This window comes from Mytilus californianus, unplaced genomic scaffold (genome assembly GCF_021869535.1).
Source record: "Mytilus californianus isolate M0D057914Y unplaced genomic scaffold, xbMytCali1.0.p SCAF_3, whole genome shotgun sequence".
NCBI classification, from domain to species: Eukaryota; Metazoa; Mollusca; class Bivalvia; order Mytilida; family Mytilidae; genus Mytilus; species Mytilus californianus.
In genome coordinates this window covers 43,156,359-43,179,695 of record NW_026262679.1, presented here as the reverse complement: position 1 = coordinate 43,179,695, position 23,337 = coordinate 43,156,359, and the positions used below count along the sequence as shown (strand labels likewise).

The 23,337-nt window shown below is 33.6% G+C and overlaps 2 protein-coding genes across 3 annotated transcripts in view; one reads left to right on the top strand and one right to left on the bottom strand.

The window, feature by feature from the left end:
- The first annotated feature begins 1,357 nt into the window (after window positions 1-1,357).
- LOC127734621 (NFX1-type zinc finger-containing protein 1-like) lies at window positions 1,358-15,097 on the top strand. 2 transcript variants are annotated; one of them, XM_052244597.1, is made up of 4 exons: window positions 1,358-1,414; window positions 2,873-2,932; window positions 4,606-10,617; window positions 11,212-15,097. In XM_052244597.1, exons 3-4 carry the CDS (start codon window positions 4,647-4,649, stop codon window positions 11,817-11,819), a joined length of 6,579 nt encoding a protein of 2,192 aa, XP_052100557.1. In that variant the 5' UTR covers window positions 1,358-1,414; window positions 2,873-2,932; window positions 4,606-4,646; the 3' UTR covers window positions 11,820-15,097. The 2 variants fall into 2 exon arrangements, with proteins under 2 accessions (XP_052100557.1, XP_052100558.1); XM_052244598.1 differs by having other exon boundaries at window positions 2,873-3,048.
- The window catches only part of LOC127734622 (lim and transglutaminase domain protein ltd-1-like), a 23,272-nt gene continuing 13,523 nt past the window's right edge, over window positions 13,589-23,337 (bottom strand). Inside the window, exons 4-9 of the mRNA XM_052244599.1 lie at window positions 22,235-22,470; window positions 20,173-21,310; window positions 19,720-19,897; window positions 17,240-17,517; window positions 16,548-16,724; window positions 13,589-13,987 (exon numbers count right to left, since the gene is read on the bottom strand). Coding sequence (XP_052100559.1) covers window positions 13,931-13,987; window positions 16,548-16,724; window positions 17,240-17,517; window positions 19,720-19,897; window positions 20,173-21,310; window positions 22,235-22,470 — 2,064 coding nt within the window. The 3' untranslated portion in view covers window positions 13,589-13,930. The remainder of the gene's footprint in view (window positions 13,988-16,547; window positions 16,725-17,239; window positions 17,518-19,719; window positions 19,898-20,172; window positions 21,311-22,234; window positions 22,471-23,337) is intronic.

The following is a 23,337-nucleotide window of genomic DNA, read 5'->3' as shown; positions in this document are numbered from 1 at the left end:
TGTTTGTCGGTCTGTCGGTCTGTCTGTCTGTCTGTCCATAGATCTTGTAAAGGCAACTCCTCTTAAACGCCTGGATGGAATTCAATGAAACTTCGCACAAGACCATCAGATGGAGATGTGCATGAAGAAATTTCATTGCTACAAGGGAAGATAATTAGACTTTTCAACAAAAATTTTCATTGATATAGTCAAAGAAAATTTTAAGCAAGCATAACACTTTCTGATAGCAAATGTCAAAATAGTCATATCTTCTTTTAGACTTGAAATAATCTAAAAACCAAACATTCAGTCAATAGAACATATTCTATCTAAATCACCACTTAAACCTTTATTATAAGTTTTTTTGGGATAGGGTACTTCTCGTGAGAACAAATCCTCCCTTACGCCTGAATGAATTTCAATTAAACTTCACACAAGTGAAACACATAATATATAAAAATGTGCATGAAGAAATTTGGTTGCAGTCAAATTGTTACAAGGGAGATAATTGGACTTTGAGTTTTCAAGAGTTGGATGGTTTCACCCTTTAAAGCTTGCTAACTGTACCTCTAGTTTCACTCTTTTGTGGCTTAGTTAGATTTTTATGGAGCAATCTTGGCAATAATTTGAAAAATAACTTTGCAACCAACTGGATGATAAGTTTTTTTTATCTCAATGAAATAAACCAATATGTTCTTAAAATGTTATAATATTTTAATATGTCTGTTCTTCTGTTCAAATAGCATTGAAAAGAAATACACAGGAAAGATATCGAGAAGACCTCAACACCTGAAATCACAAAACAAGATTAGATACGACATTTTGTACTCTGGGTATGCATTATTATTGTATTGAAAGACAAGTACATGTACAGTTTATCTAGTAGGATCAAATCAGCGAGCGAAGAAAACAATTACATCATACTTGTCATACTTGCTGAAGATCAAGTTTTTATCAACTTTAAGGCCATTTGTTTTTCTTTTATAAATATGGAGGCCAGCTTATTTTTTTAAAAAACCCAACCCCCCTTTCCGATAAGCAAATGTTCCGTGCCTATCTACTGTTAATAGAAGAGCTCTGTAACTAGGTTACTGAAAGGTATTACATCATGTATAATAATTGCTTTTATATATGAAAAATCTGAGGACTTTATCTCAATAATTAAAAAAACAAATCAACAATATTTAAAATATGATCTGAGGAGGTAATATTTTCAGTATATATATTCAGTTTTATAGTTTTTATAATATCGACTTTTAAAAATAACATACTATGCAATTTAGATAAAATAATTAACGTCATGAGATTACACAACACAGGAAAGGTCATACACCTGACTACCGGGAATTTTCCTCTTCTACTTTCACTTTCGATTTTACGAAAAGTGTATAAACAACTACGTTGTGCTGCTATGTAACTGTAAACATGGTGTCAGGTATGTTTCCACCTATAGAAATCATTGTAGAAAATTGTATAGATTTAAGAATGGTGAGTAGCTTTAATTTCAAACCAAGCTAGATACTACTAGACAGACAACAGCACACTTCCATGTCACTTGAACCAGTGGCGGATCCAGGAAGGTGGGGAGGGAAATGGGGGGGGGGGGGGGCAGTTCTGGGGATTGGAACCCCCTTTTTGTTTGACAACTAATGCTTTTGTATGGGGACATATGGTTAGAACCCCCTTTTTATATGACTTGCATGTGATGGAACCCCCTTTTAAAAATGGCTGGATCCGCGCTTGACTTTATATGTGATACAGTGACAATGTGGAAATTCATTTATAGTTTTTAGGTGTGTTCAGATCGTCATGGTTTGTCAGCGAACGGCAGTACATCATACAATATAAAACTTAAGTCTTTGTCCTATGAAAATGACGGTCATATAAAACTTCGCACTTTATACAATATATACTTTAATCGACGCTTTAACACCCCAATAAAATTACAAAAAGAAGCATCCAATTTTTAATCATGGAGCTAAATGGTTGTCTTGTGCTATATTTTATAGTACGTTCTTTGATTCTTCTTTTACCCATTGCAGTGACGTAGGAGTAGACTGCATAATGTGAGTGGGGCAAACTTCTGAAAGTGACAAGGAAAAAAAAACAAGAAAAAAATCATCTAAGGGAGCTACCATTTGATTTTTATGGGAGGGGGGGGGGGGGGGCAAAAAAAAAAAGGCAGGATAACATAATGAAAAAAAGGCAGGACCGAATAGAGTGATAAATAAAAAGGCAGGACAGAGATTACAACTAAAAAAAATGCAAGACAACATTTTTCATCATAGCCCCCACCCCTATAAAAATCAAATGGTAACTCCCTAAGTAAAGTCTAATAGAAGTTAGTCTCGACTTTCAGTTTCATTTTATCATTTTCAATAATTTGTTTTCCCAAACATTTTGTGTTTGTGTGTGGGCCATAGTTTGCCACCCCCACTTTTGAAAGGGGATGCAATCGGCTAACACACACACCTATGTGTTACTATTTATCGGACCCAGATAAAGATTGAGGTTTTATAAAAAATCAACTATAGTTTAAACTTGCAACATGTTCATATGCCTATCCAAAGTCTGAAACCCCATGATTGTCTATAATTTGATATTTTAATATCAATGTTGTTTTTGATCGTTTATGGAATTTGTTCTTAATGACAAATTTTAATTTTAGAGGAGGGGCCATTTTGAGATTGACATATTGTGTAGGCACTAAAAATATTGTCCTTTATTGACCTTTTTAAAGTTAGTTATTTTATTTTTGTTTACTTATTTTGTCGTTGGGTCTCTGTTTTATTGACGTACACTACATATTTCAGACCTTTATTATTCACACCCACTAACTTTCCTTGCTAATCCCATTTTCATATGCTTTAGTAACTTGGTTGTTCCTTTTCAGTGACCTTTATACTGGCCTTTGGAAGACAAGATCAGCCAGGAACCAGAAGAAACAGAGAAGGTACCGTACGAGAGCAACAGACGATCAAAACTTTAACCAGCATAAATGGTTATATAATATAATTCTTTCTTAATACGCGAAGACTTATATGAATAAAAATTGTATATTAACCAAAGGTAATCAAATTTGACTTCTTTCCTCATTTAAAAAAAAAATGTAATAAAATACTGTAGGAAAAAAAAATCTAAAAGGAAGGAGCTTGTAAACTTACGATGGCCGAGGTGAGCCGACAAAAATATACTTTTTAAATCCCGAAATTAAAAACAATAGTGGTTAAATGTTCAAAGAAAATCTTTGTGCAGTTTACTACTTCTTACCAGGAAGTAAAAACAACAGTACTGTACTTAATTTATACATTTTACTACTAGAAAGTACTTGAGAAATATGACGCATTCCTATGTGGCTGGCAAGATCTGATTACCAGTTAAAATTATAAGAATAAAGAGATGTAGTATGTTTGCCAATGAAATGATTAGTAAGATGCATTTGTTATTATTTGCTTTCCTCTACAATGTAACATGTTTATACTAACTGGGAGGCATCATGTAGTTTGGGTATGTAGATGAATAGAAATATATATATTATATATAGATCCATATGCAAGAGACAACGACCTTAAAGATGATGTAGTGTACTAGAGTTTATTATTATGAGTAGAAAATTCAATACTGTAACTATTTTATCGTCGTTAACTGCATGCAGACATTATGTGTTTCATGCGATACTTCTGTTCCAACAAATAAATCATTTTGAATTTTAGGAATTAAGCCCAACCAATATCGTAATTGATTATCAGTGTAAGCAATATTTATATTTTCCAACCTGATTCGATTCGTCTTTTTCTGGAAATAAACATTTCTTTTTGGACTTTCTCTGAAGGGATGTGGCCACACGTAGGCAATGTAGTAAAGTTTATATAGTATACAGTTTTGATTTACCGTTATAAAGGGATCAAAAGCAAATAGAAGACACAATCTAATTTTTTTAATCCAATTTTGCTGTATTTTCTTAATGCAACTTTCCTCTGCGCTGTTAGGATTAATAAAATGAGAAAGGGGAGATTTTAAGTTTCCTTGGTTAGGTCTGTTTCTCAAATACTATAATCAATAGGTCCACTTTAATCGACACATGTATACATAAAGATCGTGCTTGTCCTTCTCGCAAGGTTTATCTGACCTTATGCTCATGTTTCTGGTTCATTGGTCAGTGATAAGTTTTCGTGCATGGATAAGTAGGATTTTCAGATACTATAAGCAATAGGTTAACTCAATTAGTGTATGGATGGACTGTCAGGTGTACATGTCTGTCTAGCAAGGTTCATCTGACCTTAATCGACCTGATTTTCATGGTTCATTTGTCATTGTTCAGTTGTAGTGGTAAGGTCCGTTTCTTAGCAATAGATCAACTATATTTTGTGTATGGAATATTCTAATATGTTCGTGTCAGTCTGGTTGGGTTTATCTGACCTTGACATCATTTACATTGATTATTGATAATATCAAGATTATGTGATTTTTGTAGTAAAACCTATATCATAAATACGTTCAACTTAAATTCAATCTAATCAGTAAATCGGCGATACATGCCCGAAAGTGTACTGTTTGATAGATTTGGGAAGTAAAGTGGCAAAAATGATTGAATGATGTGATTTACATTTTTTCTTATTATTTCAGGTCATTATTGATTTAACATTTTAAAGAATCGAACAGCAAAGATGTCTTTCAAAAGTCCTGGAAATTGTTTGACATCTAGACGCATATTGGAAATGTTTGAAAATAACATAGACGAGAAAGAATTGTTGCTCAGTCTAACATCGACTAACAATTTAGAATATTTTATGAATAAATCTGATTTGAAGTGGGAAACAATTTCTGCTTTTGTACACATCGTAAGCACGGCCCTTGGTGGCAGAGGTAATGCGGACTTGATGTTACGGCTGTTGTGCGATATTTCAGATTCAAGCCTTCTAGGATTCGATGGCTTGAGCTTACTACAGCAGTATGACGAACATCTAGAATGTTTTCATCCACTAAACTGTCTCTTAGATGATTTTATTCTGATAATTCAGCAGCTGTTTATGAGAACACCAAGTTCTGCAATTACACCACAGACAATTGGATTAATTGATTTTCTTAACCAAAAGATCATAACCAGCGACTCTTTAGTTGAAAAGGAAACAAAACTCAATAACGTTTCGAAATTAAGACAGGATATAATTCACACCTTAACAGAAAAGGCCAAATGTAAGACGATATCAAAAGTTGAAGAGGACTTTGAGGATAAACTGTTACCACCAGACGATTTTCGTAGACTTCCCATCATACCGAGCGATCGAGACGTATTTGAACCTACCGAATTTCTTCGTCGAAACAAGTCAAAAGGGCAATATTTAAACCTTGAACATTATCTTGATGTTCAGTTTAGATTATACAGAGAGGATTTTATTTGTCCTCTTAGAAGCGCGGTGAAAGAGTATATGCAAATAAATCAAGATGAAAATCAACCACGTGGTCGTCATATTCGGTTAGAAGATGGAAGGTTATATCGTAATGTACAAATTTTAGGGACCACGTTATCACCTGAGTTTGGATCGGTTTATGAAATCAAACTCGATTATCAACATGTAAAGAAAATAAACTGGTTTACCTCAAAGAGACTTATCTATGGGTCTCTTGTCTGCCTTTCATTTGATAATTTTCGCACAGTTTTATTCGCAGTTATAGTTGATTCTGACAGAAATCATTTGGAGCGGTTAGGTATATTCAAAGCACAAATATTCACAACAAGAAATCACCAAAATATCCCACGTAACATCAACGGTGTAATGATTGAGTCATCATCAGCATATTTTGAATCTTATCGCCATGTTTTGGCGGCCCTAAAAAAGGTTAAAGGGCAAATACCATTCAAAAGATACATTGTCGATTGCGAAAGGGATATTTTCCCACCGAGTTATATTAGAGAAGGGTCTCACACTTATAACTTCAAACCTATCACGAAACAAAGTGATTGTGTGAATATTATGAATATTGAAGAATGGCCTAGTATGGACGATTTACACCTTGATGCTGCTCAATGGGAAGCATTTCATGCCGCTTTAACCAAAGAGTTCGTTGTAATACAAGGTCCCCCGGGTACAGGCAAAACCCACATAGGATTACAAATTGCTAAAATACTACTGTACAACAAGAGAGTTTGGAGTGATCGGAATGTTTTAATGGATGAACACATGTTATACAGAAGAATTCCGGATGATGAAGATATGTTTGAATATGAGTGTAAAAATTCTGTCATGGTTGTCTGTTTTACAAATCATGCCTTAGACCAGTTCCTTGAAGGAATAATAAAATTTCAAAGTTTCATTCCGAAGGAAGATATTGTCAGAATAGGGAGTCGATGTAAAAATCCATCAGTTGAAAAGTTTACCTTATTTAAACATCGATCGAAGTTCCTATCGAACTATCGCAAAACAGCTTACAAACTACAACGTATGAAAAACATAGATAGCAACACCATTACACTTGTTGACAGATTGAAATCACGCATGATGCAAATCAAATCAAGATTAACGGCTATTCAAAATAAACACATTGTTCTTGGCTTCATTGTTTTAAAGACTGTAATTTCCAGCGATCATAGAAAAGAATTCGGAGAAAAGCCAGACAAGAAATTCTACCGATGGCTTCAAGTTACGGAAGAATTTTGGTACCAAGAAGTTGAGAAAATCTATCAAGGACGCCCAAATGGTTTAACAGGCCGAGACATAAATAACCACATTACTGACGATGATGCAGTTTATATTGATATTACAAGTGAAGCAGAATTCGAATATGCTGAAAGACACATAGAAGATGACGAATACGATGAAGCAGGTAGTACCGAAAATTTAGGTTTAGACATCATAAAACAGCTAAAGAAAAACGAAAAGAAAAATATTGAGGAAAGGTGTCGTGACGTATTGCGCAATGAGGCAGAAAAAGTGAAACAAAACATCAAATTTGGAGAAAAGATTATCAAAGAAACAGCAGAAATCATCACAAATCTCTGGGAACTAACTTTAGAAGATCGCTGGAAGTTTTATCGTTTCTGGGTCTCCGAGTATATAAAATCAGAAAAACAACAACTGCTAGACACTGAAGAACTAATCAGTGCATTGTTTGATAGATACAAAAAAGCTAAACTTCAAATTGATGAACTGATTATGAGCAAAGCATCTGTTATTGCACTGACAACAACGGCTGCAGCCCGATATTACGATTCTCTAGCAAAACTGAAACCAACAATTACAATTATAGAGGAGGCTGCTGAAGTATTGGAAGCACATATTGTTACAGCCCTCAGTCAAAATTGTCAACACGTCATTCTTATAGGTGACCACAAACAACTGGAACCTAAACCAGCTGTTTACGAACTTGCAGTTAAATACAATTTGTCGGTCTCTCTTTTTGAAAGAATGATAAATAACGATTTACATTATTATTGCCTGCAAAGACAACATAGAATGAGACCTGATATTGCAGATCTGGTCAGACATATTTATCCTACTTTGGAAGACAACGAAAATGTAACTTATTACGAAGATGTTAGAGGAATTCGACAGAATCTTTACTTTATCAACCATTCGAGCCCTGAAGTTTACAGCGATGATGGAAGAAGTTATTCCAATGAATTCGAAGCTGAATATGCAAAAGAATTATGCAGATATTTGTTGAACCAAGGCTACAAGCCTAGTCAAATAACGATTTTAGCAGCCTATTCAGGTCAGATGTATTGTATTCAAAAGAAAATGCCTAAAGCAGAATTTGAAGGTGTCACCATATGTGTTTTAGACAACTATCAAGGCGAAGAAAATGAAGTCATCATCTTGTCCTTAGTCAGAAGCAATCAGAACGAGGGTATAGGGTTTCTTAATAAAGAAAACAGGATATGCGTTGCATTATCTCGAGCCAAGAAGGGACTGTACATCATAGGCAACATCGATACTCTGACAAAGAAATCCAAACATTGGCAGGTTATATCTAATAAACTAAAAAGTAAAAACGGTATCGGCAAAGGTTTGTTTTTGTATTGTCAAAATCACCCCGAAAAGCAGGAAATTCAAGCAATATCTCCATTGGACTTCCTAAAAGCCCCTGATGGTGGATGTGGTATTCTCTGTGAGTTTAGGCTGGATTGTGGTCATGCATGCCGATTTAGATGTCACAATTTTGATAGGGATCATACCGAATATAAATGTATGAAAAACTGTCCAAGGACATGTCCGGACGAACACCAATGCCGTAGAAGATGTCACGAACCCAATCCATGTGAATGCTCTGTACAAATAGAAAAACAACTTCCATGTGGACATATTAACCTAGTAAAATGTTATATGGAGCCATCAGAGCATAAATGTAATACAGAAGTAGAGAGACTTCTCAAATGTGGCCATACCGCTATAATGCATTGTCACACAAAAGTTGACAGCTTTAAGTGTAAAGAAAAAGTAATCGATACGAGATCTAAATGCAGTCATGAATACGAAAAAGAATGTCACAAATCTAAGCGTGTATTCGAAGATGAAATCAAATGCTTGATACAAACAGAAAAGACCTTCAAGACGTGCAAACACAAGATAATCGTAGGATGTCAAACTGATTTAGATAAAATAAATTGCAAGGAATACGTCACAAAGAAATTCAACTGCGGACATACAGTTGAAGTAGTTTGCTATCTAGCAAAAAATGTAACTTGCAAAGAAAAATGCACAAAGGTTTGCGACAAACTTCATGTGTGTAATAGGATATGTCATTATCCTACTCCATGTAATTGTTCCGACATTATAGAAAGAGTCATATCCGGATGTCAGCATGTACAGAAAATGGCTTGTTCAGAGGACTTGAACACGTTTGAATGTTTGGAAATTGTACACAAAACCTTACCAACATGTGGCCATGTAAACAAGGTAGAATGCTATAAAAATCCAAAGGAGATTTGTTGTTCATTTGATATTAAAAAGAAAATGCCTAACTGTCAACACGAACAAATCCTTCCATGTAGTGTAGATCCGGTATTAGACCATGTCAGGTGTATGTCGAACGTTGACGTATACTTAAAAACATGTGGACATTCTCTCAGCGTTAAGTGTTGGGAATCAAAAGAGGAAAGGGAAGAATCAGCTTTACAATGCAATGTAGCAGTTCCATATACTTATTCGTCATGTAACCACACAACCAATATCCCATGTAGTATGAAACAAGTCATCGATAAAATCGATACTGCAGAAAACCCAATGAATACGATTGATATACCTTTATGTTGTCTTCACATTTCGCAAAAATTACCCTGTGGGCATTCGATTCAAATTGAATGTCATAGAGCTGGACTTCCTATAAAATGTACTTCAAAATGCCAGAAACTGCTTTCATGTGGCCATATTTGTACGCATCTTTGCATTGAATGTCAGGACGGCATGATCCACAAAATATGTCAAAGAAAATGCGAAAAGGAGCAGCTATGTGGACATAAATGCAACGGTTACAATTGTCTACATTGCAAACCTTGCAACAAACCATGTACTTACGCTTGTGATCATAGAAAGTGTACCAATACGTGTAGTCAACCATGTAAACCGTGTAAACAACCGTGCGTCTGGCAGTGCCCTCATTCAAAGTGTTCCAAATTATGTAGCGAAATATGCGACCGTCAAAAATGTAGTCAACCATGCAAAACGATTCTAGGATGTGGACACATATGTTCTGGATATTGTGGCGAGCCTTGTCCAGATTTCTGTATAGAATGCAAACCAAATCAGGTTCCGGACGATAGGAGCTATCTATATTCAAAATTTTGTAAAACCGTAACCCTGAAGGATTGTGGTCACACATTTATGGATACAATTTTAGATGCATATATGAGGAAATCAAAAGATGCTCTTGTTATAAAATGTCCAACCTGCAAAACAATCATTCATAAACATCCAAGATATGATCGTGTCCTCAAATGTAAAAAGCAGTTTATGGAAGAAGCTAAGAGCAAGATTTTGGAAAGGAATACCGGTCGTCAAATTACATTTCCTTGTTATAGTGGACACGTTGCCGAACTTATAAATACGTATCTAAAAAGATTTGCAACCTACAGACAAATTGTTAAGTACTTGAATTATGATCAAAACTTTGTTGACAATTTATCGTTTACAACTTGCATTGCCAATAGAATACACGATACTGTTAACAGGGATTTAAGTCATATACATAGTTTTGAAGACTTGTTTCAGGAAATCTACAAATTACATACTCTTTGGGTCGTAACAATATGTTCAAGTAAACCGGACGTTTTGGAAGCCCCCCTTGACGACGAACGTGTTGCTGGACTTTTCAAAGACAGCAAAAAGCATAGCCATTTAATTGACACTGATGTTCTTCTTGATATAAAACATGACTCCTTTACCGCTGCAGGAGCAAGACCAAAAGATACAACAAAAACGACCAACATTAGCATTAATGGGAACGATGTAGTAAACTTGATAAAAACACGAATTGTTCGAGCTGAATATGATCACCAACATATTGATGAGTTACTTTCCCTTCTTATCACAAGCCTTGACAGAATTGAGGAGGATGCGCATTTAATTAATGCTAAATCATATCCTGTCCTACGAGATAAGATGGGGATTCATCAGGATGAGTGGGCCATATGCAGAAAAGGTCAGTACATTACACACACACACGCACATGCACACACTCACTTACGCACACACATCATATCATGAATGTGAAATAAAGATATTAGATTGTTTAATATTTTTATTCGTCGACCCTTTAAATAGTAGAATATCAAGTAGAAAAATACCTCTTATGATATACTCATCAAAGATACCAGGATTAAAATTGTGTACTCCAGATGGCGTTTCGTCTACAAAAGAATCAAAAGGGCCAAATAGAGTACTACATGTAAGTTTAAGAGCATTGAGGACCTGAATTTCTGTAAGGTTTCAACTAAGTTACATTTGTAACAATGGGAATTTTGAAAATATACATTAGAATTCATTTCACATTCCTACAATTTCGCGTTTATCTAGCTTCTTATAGTTATTTTTTATTGCAAATGTGTACTTTATTTAAGCTTCTATACGTTTGAAATATCAGGACAAACTCTTTTGCTTAATAACTGTAATGGCTGGTGTCGTCAGTAAACGCATGATGATGATGATGATGATGGACTTCTCATCAATTGTAGTATTTCATTTGAACATAAACACATATAATTTGTCTAATTTACTTATGGTTTCCTTTTTAAAGGTCATATATACTCTATAACCAACGATAGCATAACGTGTTGTGTATGCCGAGAAGCAAAGACTAAAAAGCAACCCAAAGAATCCGTGGCACCAGACGTAACTAAATTGGACTTTCAAAAAGATACAAGGAGTTCCCAGAAACAAATACAACTTTCCTGGTGCGAAATTAGAAACCAAGTTTCAGACCAAACTCACTTTAAACAAGCACAAGACAGATCGGTTGAAGGTAAAGAACAGATGAAAGAATCCAGATTCGCAATTAATGAAAGAACAGTAAGAAGTAGTACACCCCAGAGAAGACCAAGAGGTAACTTTAGAGGTCGCTGTCGCTCAGCCAATGAAGGAAAACGTGGAAATCGTTCAATGTCACTTAATGATTTTATTACGCCGTTATCTAGTGAACATATCAAATTAAGCTCCCATCCGAATCAGTCAACTGGAATTTCCGATGAATCACAGAACATGATGAGCGCAGAGGAACAAGAAGACTTTCCAACTTTGACTAAAATTGATAGGAAACCAGAAGGCAATCTCAAATTTTACTGTCCAAAGAAAGATAATCCGACCATAGCAACCACAAAACAACAGAAACGAAAAAAGAGACGATGATTATATTCACATTATTATAGTGAACCATACTTTTGACAGCAGGAACAACCAAGTGTACAAATACTTTTCGCTGTAAATTTTTAATTTATATTTGCTTTTCCTTCACGAAATTCTAGTCAATCAAAACTTCAACATTATAATGTCAGAGTCAAAGAAACACATATAAGGGAGCAACCACTTAAGGGGGAGGGGGGGGGGGGCAGTTATGAGTTTTTGTCTGAGTCAGAAATCTTTTTTCGCCAACATTTTTTTTTAGTTTTTCGACGCTATCAATCAAATTATTTTTTTTCAAAATTTAACACTATAAGGAATGGCGAAAATCTGGATTCAGAATTTATTTTTGTCATCTGCTTGACCACAATTTTTTTTAGGGAAAAACCATAACCCCCCGCCTCCCTTTCGGTTGTTCCCTAATCTGGGGTAGAATGTTGGTACACATTTGTTATCTTATGTTTATTTAATGAAGCACTTGTGTGTATCTGGATGGATTTTTACACAATGTACTTAGTCTAGTTTTGCGTTGATTGACATTTTTTTTAAACATTTAAACAAATACTTGCATTTCACTTAATTTTTTTATTACACGTTTTTTCATTATATAATTTCACTAAACTGAAAGATATGTACATGTATCTGTGCCTTAATTAATTTGTGTTACATTTTCTTTGTCCTTTGAATATACAATTTTCTGATAATTTAGTTTATTCAATGCACGATAAAGATGGTATCTAATTTATGAACACCTTTTTGCATAAACAAAATAAAATCGTGCCGGAGCGAATGTTAATATTTAGCAACGGTTATAAATTGATTTGTAAGTCACAATACGGGAAAATTCAGTTCTTTACAAAAAAAGTCCATGGTTTTTGCATTTTTATTTTATGGTCTTCAAAAAAGCACAATTGGTAAAGCTCAGTATATTTTTCAAAATTTCCAAAACAGACTAGTGTAGAAGGTATTGCAGGGACTAAATCTGATAGAAATTCAAAAGGTATACAATTGTTTGGATAATATTCATTCAATAACTTAAATCTACTATGATATAAAAAAATCTAATTAATTGATCATTTATACAATTTGTATTAGTTTGCATCTAGTGTTTTGTCTACTGTAGTTTGTCAATTCGTCTTTTGCCAAAAATATGGGTCATAATTTTGCGAGATTTTATATAAAAATTGCCCTCCTTTTTAATGACATCCTGTATTAAAATGCATTTAGTTTGATAACTGTATATTGATTTGGAGTATTATCTATATATCATATATAAATATGCTATTGAGAATCTTACATTATTAAAAGTCAATTATTGTATTAATTAAATCAATTAATTTGAAAGTTCACCTTTCAAATAAGTTCCCAAATGAACCCCGGAACTTTAAATATTGTATATAAGTATAGGCCATTCTTTCTAAAATATTTATATAACTATAGGTACTGAATTTTAGTGAATGTTATATTAAAATGGGTACGTTTTTTGAGGCAAAAATGGCACACCCCTACCAAAATTATATCGAAGTTACCCCCCTGTGGTTAACATGGGGCTGTAAAATTCCACTTGCCGAAGAAAGACTGACACCACCATTTCCAACAGAAATCAAAGTAACTAACAAACACTAGTTACAGTTCACAAAAACACTACACTGACAACTAAAGACCCCATCAATAACCTAGGGTTGACTCATGTGTTCCGGATAAGTAAGCAGCACCTACTCTACTAGTGGCAGCCATTGTGTTTCTTGTTTCAATTAAAATGCTTGTGATAAGTTGCATTCAGTAATGTCATAAAAATTTACTCAAAAAACAAATTACATTTACATACATGTATATGGTTTAGACATTAATTGATAAGAACTTCTTGGCTTATTTTTATTATCTTTTATAGACACATTTTCTCAAATCATGATTAATTATTTCAGTAAGATAAGTTAGATAGATTCCAGTGTACTATACATGACATAGAAGTTTAATTCTACAGGAAAACTAAACATTTTTCATTTAGTACTGTCAAACTAATATGCATTTGTTATTTCTGCCAATGAAATGTCAAATCACTAAATCAGCAACCATACATCGTAATGTTCTGAAGGGTCTCCTAAGATTATTTAGCTGAATTATACATTCTCCTGGTCTGGTCTCTTATTATCTAATTTAGAGATAACATCAGTTACCTGAAAGACAACCATATATCAAAAACATTACTTCTGTCAAATGATTTACATTTATATAATAGAAAAACAAAGGATATGGGGTACCCATCCATGACACAAAATTAGTACATGCACAGGAAAAAAAAACACAAAAAAAACCCACACACACAAAAAGCAAAGGAACAACGCTTTTATTGCTGTTCTTCATCTCAAAGTCTCATTGAGGCCTTCAACACAGAGCAAATAAACTTTTACCTCACTGCAAGTTTAAGACGGCCCCTTGCACCGGCTTAAGCGGAATTCTTTGCAAAAATAATTCGGATAGATTGTGTAAGATGTAACACCATTAAATCGGGCCCGGTCAAAAAAGAACGCACTAGAAAGTAGTGCATGTTAAAAACAAAATAGTTCCTACACATAGGTGTAAATATCAAACTATATAGAATATATTCTGATAATTTAGGTATCAAATGAATGGTGAAGGACGGGTGATCCTTGAAGAATACATTTTGACTGATAATTTTGAATAGTACACATTTTGACTGATAATTTTGAATAGTACAAAAATATATGAATGAATTCTAGAATCGAGGGCATATACATGTATTGCCTGTTTGATAGATATGAAGTACCTGGTTTGGTGTATCCAAAATTCCGATAACCAGGGCCCTTGGCAATAAAACTTTACTCAGTACTCGGAGTACAAAATTTGTGCTCGAAAAACCAAATCCAGTATTTTGATTGGTTGATTTCTGAGTCCGAGTACAATAAACGTGCTCGAAAGTTTTATGATCGTAAGGCCAGTACGGTCTGATGTGTAAACAACGGTAAATTGATCCCGCTCCCAATAAATGTTTGAAAGTGACAATATTTTAACGTGGATGTCTTTTAAAATAGTATGCAAGAATAGTAGCAAGATGTAAGTGATTACAAAATAGAAAGTTTTCCTGTAAAAGAAGTGACAATATTAATTCAATTTACGGAGATATATCAGCACTATGTCATCCATTGTAGTTTTGAAGTATAAAGAAATATTCTCATGAAATAGTCTTGTAAAAAAATAAAAATAAAAATGACGCGAGAACATTGTTCTTGTTTTATTTGTATTTCAATACAATTTCATTACATATGCTTCGTTTTGATTTGATTTAATGTTAGTTGCTTATGGATAACAGAATACGTAGCGTAAATGTCAACGAGACAGCACCCCACCACCAAACAAATCAAAACTCAAACAAAAAGGACATCTTAATATGGTCACAATACCGTCTCAACAATAGACCTACTAGTATATCATGTAGTGTATCTAAATTGCTCCGAGTCTAGGAAAGCTGTAAAAGATATACAATATATGTACATTGTCGGAAAATATAAAATTTATTTGTACGAGCTTTAGAAACAGGACGAAAAGCGAAGCTCGCTGAGCTTTTCTCCTGTTTCATAGCCAGTATGAATACATTTAATATTTCCGACAATGTACATATATTGTTTTTATCCTGCAATTTACACCTGGAACTTGAAGCTCTTTCGACAAAATATACAAATATTGTATATGTACTTTGTTCATTATTATATGCTTGCAATTTCCCGAAGGGATAAAGTTGCCGAGATTTCAGCAAACATCTATTACATGTAAAATCTATTGGCAGCTTCATAACGTTGATCTCATACGGACATAAGAAAATACATGTAATTACTCGATTACGAAATTTGCCTCTTTAAAGTCGAGCCTTATGATTAATAAACGAAAAATATTTATATTCTACATTTATTTTACATTAAGCCAATTTAAAATCTTGAGCGTTAAATGTCGAATGACTCGTGCAATTTTTATTGTCTTATACTTGTATATGAAATAATAAACAATGTATGTACATTGTCGGAAAATATAAAATTTATTTGTACGAGCTTTAGAAACAAGACGAAAAGCGTTTATCGAGCATTTCTCATGTTTCGTAGCGAGTACAAATACATTTTATATGTTCGACAATGTACATATATCGTTTTTATCCTGCAATTTACACCCGGCACTTGAAGCTTTAGTTGTTTAAATCCAAATTTCTAAAAGTATCTAATTTTCCATAGAAATCGGCATAGTTTAAACGCGGACCCTGAAATGAAGTGTTACATAAAAATAAATATTCACATTACCACAGTTGCTCAACATTGAAGCGGGGTAACAGGAGTACAGATAAATTTTATGTTTTCCGACAACGAACATATATTGTTTTTATCCTGTTATTTACACCCGGCACTTTACGGTTTAGTTGTTTAAATCCAAATATATAGTTGTCTCTGATTTTTTTTTTAAATCAACGGAGTTTAAACACGGACCGTAAAGAGGACCCCAAAATGATCTGTCACCCAAAAAGAAATATTATCATACCCGTTTGCTCAATATGGAAATGGCGTAACAGAAGACGTTATTTGTACAAGAAGAAATAAACAAAACAATATTTGTGTATCTGTTATTTGTAAAATAGTTTGTTGATTGCAGGATAAAAGGAAATATTGGGTTAACCTCAATAAGACAGCAACCCAATGGCACAAATAACAAAAAGACGTTTAAATAAAAACGTACCCATTTATGTATCTGCGCCGCTGCTGCATTTTTCTTCATTGTTTCTTCGTACGAATACTTCTTAATGATATGCAATGCCCTTTGTGCATTTTCCCGTTTCAGTGAACTTCCAGTGTCTTTTTGGATAGCAATTTTGTGTTTTGCTTCTCTAGAAATGGCTTGCAAATCATCTACTGTCTTTGAAAAGAAATACAAATATTTTTACAGTTACACAACATCTATAAAAATTGCTATAAACCCACTCAATCTTATATTTTTAATCTCTCTAAATGGTCTAATTTGAACAACATGTACTTGTGATTGACTGTCTAATTACTGTTTAATTGAGTGCAGTAACATTCGAAAGATTGTGCAGGATTGAACCAGAATTTACAGCATGTCATATCGTCAACATGTGTTGCACTCAATTAAAATAAAATTTTCATTAAACTCAAAATATCTGTATAATGAGGGAACAACAAAGTAGCCAACAAAATTAATAAGTAGAATACTAATAAGGATGAGAGTTATGGTATGACGTGGAAATTTCTTCAGCTCATCCATGTTGCTTAATCCGTAGTGTTCTGCTTTTATTTTTGTCTTTCCTTCGACGACTTTGTATTACATCCTTTGTATCACCTTTTTTAAACATCGAAATCGGTACAATACGCTTATGCTATAGAAATTGAAACAAATGTTACCTATACATTTACCTCTATTTCTTTCTGTTTGTCACCAAAAAGTACAGACAAAGCACAGAGAGTATTCGCGACCTGCTCATTGGTTACGTGTGTATGGTTGAATTCACCCACAGCATGCAGGATATCTGGTAACTGTTGTGTGAACCCTTCTAGTGAATTTAGTTGCGAGGCGAACTCTTCCAGATGTCTTATACTTTCTGTAAATATTCTTTCATATTGAGACTTGTGTAGCCTTTCAATCGTCTTCTCTGTTGTAATTAAATGCCTTCTCATATAGGCATCATGGATATCTGAAATAAAAATATCTTTAAAGGTACTGTTACTTTGGCCCCTCCTACAATTTATAGACAAGTGCGAGTTTGTAGTGACTTCTCAGATTTTGATAGTTTTATAGACTTTGCTTACAGGGCGTGACTCATTAAAAGGAGGCCTTCACATTTTTATAAAATTATAACATTTAGTAATATGTATGACAACCGGAAACATACAGCCAAAATATTTAAGTTCGAACTCAAGTTTATATTTGCGTACAGTAACAAGTTGACATCCATCGCATGCATACATGTACACTATGAATATTAAAAAAGTAAGTCCAACAATAGATTTTTTTTGCAATTATGTCCGGTTGCCTGACTTAAATTTTGACGAATGTCGCGAGGAATTCGGCAAAAATGTGGCACCTGTTTTGTGTAACGCACAACAATTGCAGTATCGAATTCAATGCCTTCCTCTTTCTTAGACTGCTTATATACAATGCAGATGTGCACCGTACTATTATTCATGTACATGTACATGTTTTATAAAATACGATAATGCTATGTAAAGCTGGGTGTTAAGTAGCATTTTTTGAATACCTAAAATTCAAATCATTCCACTCTATGTCGCTGTATTTGACAATGTTTAAATAAAGGTTTACGAATTTATTATATCTAAAACCTTTTTATTAAAGGTTTCGGTAATGAAAATCTTTTATATATTCCAACGTTTAAATGTTACTGCAAACACGTGCTTTTTCTGAATAAAAAAAAATAATAGGATGTAACAGAACAGTACCGACAAGGAAAGGAATATTAAAAACAGGTTGCCAATGTAGCTATAATACCAGTGTAAAGTTATAATGACATGGTGTTGTGCGTCTAGATGTTTAATTTTGTTGGCTTTAAATCATACATTGAACGGTCCCATCTGACATTTTGTTCTGGTCCTAAAATGCATGAAATAGTATGCAACTAGGCTTTAAGCAAGCAAGCATCAATAGTTCAGTCAATAAGTTTTCAGTTTTAATTACGATATTACACTTGAATGTAAGGGGAGATACATCATCGTATAATGCTTTTGTACGAAAGCTTTTATATTTACAAACACGATGCTGATTAAAACGGTTTTTATAATGTTTAAATGTATTCAAAAGTTTATGGTATCTACAACCCAATGTAAGTTACTTTAAAGTTTCTTTAAATGTAAGGTAACGCTCTTATTACAGTCAACTACATTGTACATTAGAAAATATTCAAGCAGTCCTTACAAGCTGAGAAATGTATATCACATAAGATGCGGCTACAGGAACATCGCCTATCTAAATATGGGAATTTTGTAATAGAAATCTTCTCTTTTATTGTATATTTTAGTTTGATTTTTGCCTTTTGTACAATTGACAGTACAGTTACCCCTTACATCATTAATTGTCATATTGTTGTGATTGCGAGTTTGGATAAATATAATTAAAATAATATAATATAAATATACATATATTTAAATCCACACCAATAGCATGACTAATTCACATACGGTACACTGCTTTGTTTGACTAACTATCAATTAGAACAGTTAATGCGCAAATAAAAACGTACTGTTAAATTGACGAACAACAAAATTGTTGAGTCCGATATTCATATGTTAGGTTTATATTTAGAATTTAAAGTCAATGAAGAGTATCATCACTAAAAAGGTGTATGATCTCCGTAGTTTGTTTAATAGTGAGAATTATTCAATATTAAGCAATGAATCGGCTCGAATGGCTCGAATGTCTTTAGAAGCCGCAAATAAACTTGCATTGTTACTAGTGAGAGCTTACCAGATATCTGTTATCAACACCAAATTCTCCAGTTGATCAAAAAAAACCATTCAGATATATGACTAAAGATAATCGCATAGATTTTTTTTTGTCCTGGAACTTGCAAATACGGTTGATATAATACAAGATAACTTACACTCCCCCTTTTAATCATAATCACTGAATCAACACATTACACACAAAGGCTAGAAACACCCCAAAATGATAAAAACAGGGGTATTTTGTGTTCAAATTACTGTAGGTTACGTCAATAGGACAAACACCAAAAGACACAAAGAGACCCAATACATGCAGAGATCACAAAGTTCTACAATTGAAAAAATGTCATGTTTTTTTACATTTTTCTAAGAAAGTTAAGTTAATATTGAAAATGTATATTAAATTAAATTGAATCATTAAAATATATTTTGTTAAGTACCTTTTCTAAAGAGTAGAACTTGAAGTTTTCTCTCAGCATTTTCAATGTCAAAATCCGTTTCTGGAATTTTTTCTTTCTTACATCTTTCAATACCATCCTTAATTTTTTCGATTTCTGCAAACCCGGCATTTTCAATATATGATAGCAGATTCTGTCTTGCTAGACGCTTGTTTGTTTTCTGTAAAAAGTAAAATTTCTTTTATGAATACTTAGTCTATACAAATATCCCTAGAAACATCGATATCAAATTACATCTACAGCGTATTCTAAAATGAAGAAAAAATGAAAACAAACAATAAACACCCCCATAAAAATGAATCCCCCAAACATACAACAAAAAAGAACAGAAGAATGAAAGCCATAAAACTGAGAATAATTAGAATAACAAGGCTATGTGAAAAAGGTACACAAACATGCTTTTCCTTTAGTTATTGATTAATCAGCTGCACTTACCTCATGAGTGAATTTATGGGATGTTGTCACGAAGTAATTACAAACAACTGTCATGGTAATCTGGTCATCACTGCGACTCTTATGTGTACCAGTGAGAATCTTCAGACCGTAATCACCTTCTTTAACAAGAGTTGTAGTTATTTTAAGTTCTTTTTTCTCAATTGTTGTTACGACTAAGGATGACTGGTCATTTTCATCTGAATCAAATAACTCTGTTCTAACTTCCATAGAGTTGGACATTTCACTGTCAAGAAGGAAACTTAACTTGGTTGGTTTATTTTTATCTGTTGTTACCAGACCATTTCGGTGTGATGGGAGAAGCAGTCCAGCTCTTTCGCTTGTTAGGCCAGGACCAAATCCTATAAGACCTGGATTAAAAGGTGTCAATCGACAGTTTTGTGTTCTTGCAGTACATTTAATTTGAAATTCACACAGTCTATGCATAGATCGTTTTTCAGGAGCTCCGTAAATAACTATTTTATATATTCCTTCTACGGGAAACTGAATGTTAAAATTCCACTCAGAACCATTACGTATTTTTGCAACTAATCGTGGTATTTTATTTGGTTCAAGCATTTCGTTTTCATCTTTCTGATTTGTACCTTCGTCCTTTAGTAATAACTCGTAGTCCATATTTAGTTCGTTGGCTGTCGCTTTAGGTCCTTGTAATGTTATTGTAACAGCGTTTCCTGCAGATTTCAACAAACAGGAGTTTTCAGTTAACAAAGTTAACCCTAATGCCCAAAAAGGAGGCAGTAGATATGCTTGATCAAGAAACTTATCTCTCGAAATCGGCTTGGGAATTAATTGCCAGTTTGAGTCGTCTGGATGACATCGATAAATAAATTGCTTTGGGTCTGGCATAATGAAGTATTCGACGACATCAGTCGTAGCAACACCTGGGTTAGCTATCTGTCGTTTTCCAATAGATTTTCCACCCTTCTCCAACCGTATCCAGCCTCCTCTTTGTTTTCCATACACTGACCCACAAACCCAAAATGGATGAATTATATGCCAGGAATTTCGAAGATAAACAGCGTTCCAACGGCAAGTCATGTCGTTGGGGTTTCTCTTTTCAGGTTGGTATTTCCCTGTCTTAGAAATACCACGAATCTGTACACACTTTATGTTTGCCTGTCTAAACAAAAGTGACGATCGAAATAGGGTATATTTCAAACAGATGCATATCTTTAATTTATAATCTCGACATATTTGAAAATGAAATTTACAAATTATATTATAAAAACGGTTTATGAAATTAATTGTCAAGGACGATAATGCAATTGTTTACATTTTGCAGTGTAATACGGAATATCTGGATTTTTTTTGCACCTACGGTGTTGGTCAACTAAAGTCTGGCCAGGTAAAAACCCTGATTTAAATTGAAACTAAAGAATATATATACTTACAATTATGACAATATAGAACTAAGTTGAAATCGAGCGAAAAAATCATTGTTAAATACGATTCTGTTATTCGGACATTGTATATTAATTTTGCTCTATTATTTAAGTTTAAACGGAATGATATGTTAAATCTTAGTGTCAACATTATTAGGTACACAACACCTTAATGTGAAATTGTAACTTACTAGTACATATGCAATTCTTAGGTCTCCGTTCAAGTTAAAGTAAAATATATAAATCTCAAAACCGTATCACAATCAAATTTGGTTTTTAACTATAAAAATAATGTAAACTAATTTTTTAGGAAAGTTAACATGTTGCGTTTTCATACGTTTTTCATAATAAATTTCAAAATCAAATTTCAAATTTGTCAATTCCCTCTTTTATCTCGTCAGAAATTTAAGCCGCTTGAATCTATTCATTGTCATTCAGTAGTATAATTTTCGCAGTTTTATTTCAAATTATGTTTAAATATAATTGTTTTCACAATATTTTCTATGTTTTGAATGGATGGATTTAAAGATTATGTAAATGCATAAATTTTGTATTTTCTGTTTATTCATCTCTTATTTTGTTTGACTGATGTGTGTGATGTTCTCAAAAAGGGATACTTTTCAGCAGTCATATTACATATACGATTAACTGGAGATAACTACCTGCAAAGTACAGTAAAAAATGTAGAGTATTGGCTTCGCTTCTGTCCAAGAAGACTGAGAAACCCCTTTGGCGTATTTTTTGTTCTTTCCTCAGTTGCAAATGTTTCAACTTTCTGATTACATAACCAGACTAAAATTGCTCTAACCATTATATCATCTCTTGATTCTTTTCCTAGTGCAGGCTTTTCGAGATAAGTAATAAGATCTTCAAACCGATTCAATGTTGATCCTGGTGTCTTCAAAAGAAATATATTGATACCAACAAGGGTGAAATACATTGGAATGTGAATACAAGGAGAGATGTTCTAAACGTCAACCATTTTACGGATGCCATCACGATTGACTGTTAAGTGTTACCTTTGGCATAGATGACTACGGATATGTTCCACTTGTCCTAATCACTATCCCATCCTCTTCTCCTCGATTGTGACATTACCGAACGCGACACATCACCGGATTTTTTACTTGCTTGAACAACAAGAAGGTGTCATATTTATGTAGAGCAGGAACTGCTTATACCTTAGGCACCTGAGTTTTTCCCGGTGTGTTATAAGTTAGTGTTGATCAATCTATTGTTTTCTTTGTTATTTTTGTTTTTCTTTTCAACGTTTTTCTTGTTGTTTATGGGGTTGTCGGCTTTTTTTTCACTACAAACAAGTGTCTCAACCTTTTGGTAAGTTCTAATTCGTCCACAGTCTGTAATGTACTTCGTGTTGATATACTGTATTGCGTGGAATGGATCTAATTGCAATACATATTTCTATAAAATTTTCTGCATTTTGACATATTATTGTAATTCCAATTACTCATCTCATGTAACCTGAAGTAGTTTGACATGACAACTCAGAGATTTACTATCATGCAAAAACTAAAATTGTAATGGAATAAACAAGGTTGCTAAGCCGAAAGGATACGGTCCCCTGACACTGTGTAAATAAGGAATACAATTTTGTGTACAGTATAGAGTTCTGCAACAGGAACATAAATTTGCGATAAGTGGTTTGGGCCTAATTTCAGACACAATTTTGTATTAAAAGAGAGAGAGGAAAGATACAAAACAAAAACTGAAAACATAATGATTGAAAAGTAGACTGTCGTTTTTA